The sequence below is a fragment of the Carassius carassius genome, chromosome 42 (assembly GCF_963082965.1).
Source record: "Carassius carassius chromosome 42, fCarCar2.1, whole genome shotgun sequence".
In the NCBI taxonomy this organism is placed as follows: domain Eukaryota; kingdom Metazoa; phylum Chordata; class Actinopteri; order Cypriniformes; family Cyprinidae; genus Carassius; species Carassius carassius.
In genome coordinates, this window is record NC_081796.1 from 25,286,043 (window position 1) to 25,294,993 (window position 8,951).

Here is an 8,951-nt window from a genome sequence, read left to right on the forward strand (position 1 = left end):
TTTGCCACGTTGCGTTACATTCCAGCTGTCAATCACTAGTAAGACCCGCCCAAACGGTTTTGGCGCCATATCATGTGCTGGAAAAAGACTATGTAAAATTGAATTAATAATAATAATAATCGGTATTTGGGGTCATATCAGCTAAAAGATCAAGTTTGAATTTTGCATGTATGACCTCAAAGCTTATTTACAGACTAAAAGCCAAAAAACTAATTTTGATTGCATTGACTATTTCAACTGTTTTAGTAAAGGGGATACACAGTATCAGACTAAATGAGCCAATAATGGTGAAATAAGTTTAGAAATAGAGATAGGCCAGTCCAGATCACTTACTCAAGACATTTTTGCATCTCAGATTTCTCCTGCTATCTGTGAGAGGAATGTCTGGGGCGGTAAAAACACTATCAAAATACATCTAGTTTTGAGAAAACTATTCAGAAGACAAATGTCTTCAGCAGTGTAATGCTGAGGTGAGTATAAGAGACTCTCATGCGATTTGAAATATTGTCCTACTTCATTTGTCTGATGGCTATTACAGATGAATTGTCCATTGAATAGAGATGTTCTGCTTGACATATTATTTATGTGTGTCTCATTGAGGACTCTCTTCTGCCTATTGTCTATTGTATTCACGGCAATTTCTTAAAGGAACTGTTCATTTCTAAATGAACCTCCTGTCATCATTTACTCATATGCATGCCTTTCCAAACCTGTATGACTGACTTTCTTCTTAGGAACATAAAAGGAGATGCTGTGAAAAATGTTCACGCTGCATATATATATATATATATATATATATATATATATATATATATATATATTATATATATATATTTGCAGGTGAGATTGGTGAGCTTTGGTGGAAGACAACATTTTCAGCTAACAAGATCTTAAACATGGCTCACTGGTATATAACACACTGACTTTTATGGTCTTTTTATGGTGTGCTTTGTCCTTTATGGAGTTTGACAGCTCCTGGCTGCTGTAAAAGAGCAGCTCGAACTCTTTATCCTAATCTTCTATTTCCCTTTGTGTTCCTTTGTAACATGAGGGTGAGTAAATGATGACATAGTGTTCATTTTTGGCTGAACTATTGCTTAAATGAGTCAGAGTTTCTGTCTGTTAATTTGTAAACTGTCTCTATGCTCAGATAGTTGATTGTATTTCATTAATTCCTCATAATAAAGCATAAGCTCTCTGTGCATCAGTGTAAAAGAGAATGCTAAAGTGTCTGTAAATTTGAACTCGCATAACTGGCAGTCAGACAGGTCGAACGGGAGGAGAGAGACAGGGAAGGTGTAAAAATGACACGTTCTGAAGCTATTTATGAGTTGAAACGTCAGTCATATTTGAACACTCACGTCACATATGCACATGTTTGATCTGTGATCTGTTGTGATCCACAGGTGGGTGACAGTCGATTGTCTTGATGGGGGTCATATCTCAATATCAGCTCACTGTGAGTATCATGAAGTGTTTGGCATGCATGCGTGAGTGGCTAGTATGCATGGTTTCCTCTGGGATTTTTAAAATAGAGAGAGATAGAGAGAGTCTCCCATCAAGTCAGTGATAATTTGTTTTCTAGATATAGCTTCAATGAAAGGAATAGTTCTCCCAAAATTAAATATATTCTTCTGAACATTTGCTCGCACTCAGGTCATCCAAGATGTAGTTGAGTTTGAAAAGAAAGCAAAGAAGCAAATCCATTATTAAGGCGCTTTTAATTTCAAGAGGTTGCTTCTGGTTAAAATGAAATCCTCTATCCATAATACTGCTTTCTCCAGAAAAAAGGTGGTCTGGTCTGAACCAGGAGAGAAATCTGCACAGATTAAGATCCATTTACAAGAGAAAACTGTCCAAAAGGGTTCTAAACAAATATGTGGGTGGATTTTGATGTGAGAGACAACAATATATGGACTTTTTTACTGGAGGAAGCGGTATTATGGATTGTGAACTCATATTATGGCCAGAAGCCACAGTTTAAAGTTAAAAATGTCTTATTGATGGATTTGTTTCTTACAAACACACAGCTTTTCTCTTCACAAGATGTTAACTGATGGACTGGAGTGGTGTGGATTACTTGTGGATTATTGTGATGTTTTTATCAGCTGTTTGGACTCTCATTCTGACGGCACCCATTCACTGCAGAGCATCCATTGCTGATCTACATCTTGGATGGCCTGAGGACGACTACGTTTTCAGCAAATGTTTATTTTTGGGTGAAATATTCATTTAAGGCTTTGTTCAAATCACTAATTTAAAGTAATAGCAACATTAAAAGTAACTTAGCAAAGACAACTTAAACACGCCGTCTTACTACTACTAGACTGAGGTTGAAAATATATCAAACATGCACTTAAATGAGTTATTAATCTGAATGAAATGCAATAAATAAACCAATACAAATGTGTGCTACCTAATAGGAATAAACAAGCGAGGACAAGACTTAGTTCTTTATAGTAAAACTGTAGTTTGTAGTTCGGGAGGTTGTTCTTCTTACATGAATGGCTAGTTGATTCTATTATATGGGTGGAAGGACAGTAAGTACCTAATATTTCTGTAGGAGAAACAGGGTGTGATGAGGTATGTGTAGTTGGTATGTCAACATGAGTCAACTTGATATCAGAGTTCACTCTTTTGTGCACAAATCACAAGCACTCATGTGAAGCACACAACTCTTCCTCATTAAATATCCAGTTTCGTTCAGAAATGTAATACATTCCATTAGTAAAATGAGTGCTGTTTCATTCTAAATTTAGAGCATTGGGGTTTTTGCTCATTTTAATGTACAGTAAATAACCAAATTTGGGGAATTCTGGAAAGGTCATTTACAGTTAATTATTGAAATCACATAACTAGGAGAAATGTATAAAAGGTAGTAGAGGAGGTAATTCATGTATTATTCTGATAACTGTGTGTGCGTTGCCATGTTTTATGTTTATCTTTTTTTACAGCCTGAAATCTCTGATGTTCTTTTTTTCTTTTCTTTTTTTTAAACCAGCGGCTGGTGAGTTTTTCTTTGGGAGATGAGGGAGTGGATACTGTTGAAGAGGCTCTTTCACAGATTCCGCTTCTCGTTGATGCTTCTCGGCTCTCCAGGGCAGAAGTTATTCTAGAGGTCCGGACCAACAAAGTCAGCCTGAAAGACAGAAACAGCCAGGTAAGAATACAACACAGAACAGAGCAACTTCATGCACTGCCATTAAAACAGATGGGCGAATGAGAAAGAAAGCAAAGACAGAAACTAGCACGGTTCAAAAGTCTTTACAGTTTTAGTAATGCATGCATTTGTCATATGCAACAGATTATATATAGTAAAGGAATATAGTTCACCTAAAAATTAAAAATGCTGAAAATATGCTCGCCATCATGCCTTCCAAGATGTAGATGAGTTTGTTTCTTCATCACATTTGGAGTAATGCAGCATTACATCACTTGCTCAGCAATGCATCCGCAGTGAATGGGTGCCGTCAGAATGAGAGTCCAAGTAGCTGATATAAACAACACAATAATCCACATGTAATCCACACTTCTCCAGTTTATCAGTTAATGTCTTGAGTAGTCAAAAGCTGCAAGTTTGTACAAAATAAATTCAAAATAATTTTGCTTTTAACTTCAAACTGTTGCTGAAATATGAGTGCTTCTTCCAGTGAAATGCAATCATGTCTGAATCAGGAGAGAAATCTCTCAGAACAGTCCACAAAAGAGCTAAATACATATGTCTATGGATTTTTTTTTCACTGGACAAAACATTATTATGACATATAGACTATGATATTTTGGCCAGAAGCAACAATTTAAAGTTAAAGACGGTAAATGATGGACTGGAGTGGTGTAGAATGGATTACTTGGATTATTGTGATGTTGTGATGCTCATTCTGACGGCACCCATTCACTGCAAAGCATCCATTGGTAAGCAAGTAATGTAAATCTTTCTTCATCACATTTGGAGTAATGCAGCATTACATCACTTGCTCAGCAATGCATCCGCAGTGAATGGGTGCCGTCAGAATGAGAGTCCAAGTAGCTGATATAAACAACACAATAATCCACATGTAATCCACACTTCTCCAGTTTATCAGTTAATGTCTTGAGTAGTCAAAAGCTGCAAGTTTGTACAAAATAAATTCAAAATAATTTTGCTTTTAACTTCAAACTGTTGCTGAAATATGAGTGCTTCTTCCAGTGAAATGCAATCATGTCTGAATCAGGAGAGAAATCTCTCAGAACAGTCCACAAAAGAGCTAAATACATATGTCTATGGATTTTTTTTCACTGGACAAAACATTATTATGACATATAGACTATGATATTTTGGCCAGAAGCAACAATTTAAAGTTAAAGACGGTAAATGATGGACTGGAGTGGTGTAGAATGGATTACTTGGATTATTGTGATGTTGTGATGCTCATTCTGACGGCACCCATTCACTGCAAAGCATCCATTGGTAAGCAAGTAATGTAAATCTTCAGCAAGTTGTACTTTTTGGGTGAACTAATCCCTTTGACTTGAATGCAATGCAATGCAATATGAGCCTCTTTGGATAAAAGCATCTGCCAAAGTCCATAAATGTAAAATGTTATGTGCAAAGCAAAACACTAGTGGAGTAAAGGACTTTGAGACTTCAATAATGATGCTTGTGAGGAGAAAATATCCTGCAGCATTTGACACTTCATCTAATGCAACAAAAGTTCACACAAGTTTCAGATGTCACTCAAATACATTTTGGACAACTGTATGTTTGTGAAACATTGCATGCTCTACAGAATATTAATTTTATGAATGCTTATTAAATGTTCCATGATTGACCATTAATGAGGAATTGGAGGAGTTTGCCGTGTCATCTCTTCTCCGCTGCGATTGCATAAATTCCCCATCTGTCAGTGATCCATCCCTTCTCCTGCTGGTTAGTCAGAGCTGCACCCAGAAGAGGCCAAGTGTGTATTTCTTCAGCTCTCCGTCTGTCAAAGTGAGACGAGTTTCATTGATTCAGATTCAGGTGATACTGTTGTGACTGTCCAAGCAGAAACTCCGCCTCTTTGATGACATCACTCTCTACCTGTTTGCATGTTTCAGTCAGAGAACATCAGAGATGACATCAAGCGAGTTGTGGCGCATTACACAATAAGAGCAAACAGGTACGGATCTTAACAGTCGGGTGATGTTCCACAGTGTGTGCACAACCTAGAGAAACAGAACCTGTTAGCAAGAAGATAAACCGGTTTAACCAGTTTCGACATACCTTACGAAGGCGTGACTGAGAGTATAGGGTGACAGAGAGACAGATTTGCAAAGGGAATAGATTCATTCGACCTTGACTGTTGTTTAGGACTAAACACTTACAAGACAAGCAGGACTCAAGTAAGGTACAGTGTGTTATCTTTATCTGTATATGTGCTTATCAGCTACAAATGACTGAAACTGTGTGTGTGTGTGAGAGTGTGTGTGTGTTTAGAGCAGGAAACATGCCAAACTAACCTCAAGGCATCTCAATGTCAAACTGAATGCCAAACGTGTTTTCTGGGATTTGCGAGATTTTTTTTAAATCAAGGAGTATATGTAGGTTAACTAAGACCTTACGGACAGAATTAATGTTGAAAGTGAGCAAAATCTGACTAAAGTTCACTTTAGGGATTCCCTTACAGATAAAAATATTCATAGATAAATTCAATAATGTTTTTTCATTCTAAAAATGCAGTTTTCTTTCAGGGTTTGTGTTAACGTGTATTTAAAAAAAAATGGTATGTCATTTAATGCACACAGCTCTTCGCTCGACTTTGTAGTTTTTCAATAAATTTGACTTTGACTCATTTTCATAGCTAAGTAAACGAACTTGATTCAAAAAGGGTGTTTCATTACTGTCCAAGTCTTTATTTGGAAGAAAATGTCTTGGTTTTTTTCCAATGTGTGTGCACATATGGGCGTTTTTGGATGTTTGATGTGTTTGTTAGTGACTCATTGTGTGCCGGCAATTAAATCACATTTAAGACACCGTGACGTACATCAAATCCCACTGAAATACTGCAAATCTGCTCATTGTGTGGGACTAGCACACACTTTCATTCTGAATAAAGAGAGTGTTGTTGTTATGTCAATGTGTGTGTTTCAGGCTCTCAGAGTCCAGTATGAATATTTCGGGAATCCCGAGTCCACCGTACACCCAAGCCCCAAATCCACCCTCACCTAACCCTCCTCCACCCTACCCGGGCACCAGAGGTGTGTGTGACCCAATACTTATCAATACTGATTATAAACAGACACACACTGTTAAAAATCGCTATAAATATTTGACAGTAACATGCTGTTTTTCATTCAAACAGTGCATACTGGGTAATGTTCCTCATTTTCGAGAAAGCAGCTGATGCTATTTATCGTTTAATTGACAGTGTTCAAAGTCGACATTCAGAGGCTGTTTCAAATCGCACCATACACCCTCATTCACTATTCCCTACATGCATTTACTAATAGTTCACCTGACAGAGAGAATGAACACTGAGTGAATTCAGACACTGATGAACATCTGCTGCTGTTAACGAGCAGAATCACTGAAGAAAAGAGAAACAAGACACACACAAGAACTACAACTGACTTAAGCCACAGCCTTAGATGAAATCAACTGAAGATTTAAACAACCAACAAACATCATTACTAACCAGACTGACTTTCTTTCTGTCAGACATCTACAGAAGATCTCATTGAGAGTTACAGCGATTTAGATGATGATGTTTTATTGCTTCATTTGACATTACCATTGTGGAGATCAGTGTTTGCTTTAGTTGGCATCCTGACTCTTGACTTTCGAATGTTAGTTTTTGTCTGATTGATATAACGGTCTGCAAGACGCTTCTGTTACAGCAAAATTGTTATAGTTGGTCTAGTGATGCCGGTTGTTTATAATAACCATTATACTAGACTGACTTAAAGTGTTGCTGGATTCATTTGGCGTCTAATTGTATGAGTATATTTTATTTCTTGTGATTTACAGTATAAGATTGATAAGTGATGTCAGCCTGGTTAATAATGTGAAGCTGGTGAAGATGTTTTAGGAGTTATTTAATCAGATCTTGAGATATTTAATGCCTTTTATTTCAGATGTGTCTAAAGTCAGTTGTAGTTCTTGTGTTTTCTTTTCCTCAGTAATTCTGTTTGTTAATAGCAGGTGTTCATCACTAATGCTCAATCATCACTTAATCACAGAATTATCTCATTAACTTCACTGATTCAGTTTTACTCTAACACTCTTTAGTGTGCGCACATTATAAGTGTTCATTTAAAACATGTGATGTGGGGTTTAAAGGGTTAAAGATTTAAGATGAAGAAAAAACAGCATGAACCGTAATTTACGGCAACTATCTGTAGAAAAAACGGTTGCCAGTAAATAACTGTTTTTTACAGTTTGTTGCCGTTAAGTCAAGGAAAAAAACAGTAATATACTGTAAAATGTATATTTACGTAAAACGTATATTTTTTCAGATTTACCAAATGAAAAAAGTTAATGTGACTAAAATATTTGTGAACATCCATAGAAAAAGAGTTATGCAAAGTCATACACTGACAAGGAGAGTAAATATTGAACTCAACTGTATTAATGAGTTTTTACACAAGAGAGATCTTTTAGTTTAATGTAGTTTTTAGGTCACCATTGTGCTAGAGAGTAGAGTCCGTGCTTTAGTCAATGATGAGCCAAAAACACTGATATCTACTGCTTTATTTAAAGATGTTGAATGTGGAGTTGTTGATATAGTGTGGATGTCTGTTTTGAGTATTTCAGCACATGCATGTGTGCTAGCTGATAAAGAACTGCAGTGATTTGAGTAAAAGTGGTCTCGAATAAAATATTTTCAACATAACAAAATCATATGAATGCTAGTTTTTAAACTTGAACTGTTTGAACCAATGGGAGCAGAGTTCATTTCCATGGTAGAATTACGGTAAAACACTGTAAAAAGTTAAGAGTTAACAGTTGAGAGCTGTAAACTAACAGTACCTTGCTGGCAAACCTGCTGCCAGTCAATTACTGTTATTTAATTCCAGAATGTTTTACAGTGCAGGTTAACATGCTCTTCCTCAATTCTAGCTAACGGATTGGTGAACGGTCAACCTGATAAATCATTCCTTAGGGCTGAGATGGAAGTGGTGAGTACATCTAAACAAATACTATATATATATATATATATATATATATATATATATATATATACACACACACACACACACACACACACACACACACACGCACTCATATATACCTACACACACATATACATGTATATAGTGTATAATATAAAGGCAATTAATATAAATGAATTATATCATGCTTGATTTGTGCTTAGTTATTAACATTTATTATTTATGATCAATTATTAATAATGGTTCTTTCTATTATCAATGATTTTGTTCTTAATATTTATAAAACTGGAACTTTTTTCACAAAAAAAAAAATTTAAACACTGATGACAATAAATGTTTCTTGAGCAGCAAATCAGCATATTAAAATGATTTCTGAAGATCATGTGACACTGAAGACTGGAGGAATGATAGCATATTACAATATAGGTAAATATAGAGCATAGGAGGCTTTCAAAAGCATTTTTTCCCTGGAGGAAGTGTTATTATGGTTTATGGACTCATATATACATGCAAAACATCTGGGGACATTTTCAGCCATTCTCTCCTCAAAGTCTAGCTGGATCAGCATGTTTAGTTCAGTCAGTGGAGCTTTATGAGACTGTTGACTTCCAGCGCTCTAGTTGACCCTCAGTTTGACCATTAATATGACCGACGACATCACACTGATATCCCTGTTTACATTTACAACCAAATCAAGGATCTCTGCGTGTATTTTTATTACTAACCGTCCGCCTCGTTTCTCTCTATTTCTAGGAGTTGCTTAATCACTGTTTTGATGATATCGAAGCGTTCATCGGAAAGCTGCAGCAGTCAGCAGAGGC

General features: G+C 36.2%; 1 protein-coding gene across 1 annotated transcript in view; it reads left to right on the forward strand.

Annotated features, from left to right (window-relative positions):
- Window positions 1-1,414: 1,414 nt before the first annotated feature.
- LOC132124358 (epidermal growth factor receptor kinase substrate 8-like protein 1) overlaps window positions 1,415-8,951 on the forward strand; it is a 15,397-nt gene continuing 7,860 nt past the window's right edge. Inside the window, exons 1-7 of the mRNA XM_059535373.1 lie at window positions 1,415-1,459; window positions 3,002-3,160; window positions 4,820-4,969; window positions 5,077-5,138; window positions 6,110-6,216; window positions 8,078-8,136; window positions 8,884-8,951. The exon at window positions 8,884-8,951 is cut by the window's right edge and continues 62 nt beyond it. Coding sequence (XP_059391356.1) covers window positions 1,430-1,459; window positions 3,002-3,160; window positions 4,820-4,969; window positions 5,077-5,138; window positions 6,110-6,216; window positions 8,078-8,136; window positions 8,884-8,951 — 635 coding nt within the window. The 5' untranslated portion in view covers window positions 1,415-1,429. The remainder of the gene's footprint in view (window positions 1,460-3,001; window positions 3,161-4,819; window positions 4,970-5,076; window positions 5,139-6,109; window positions 6,217-8,077; window positions 8,137-8,883) is intronic.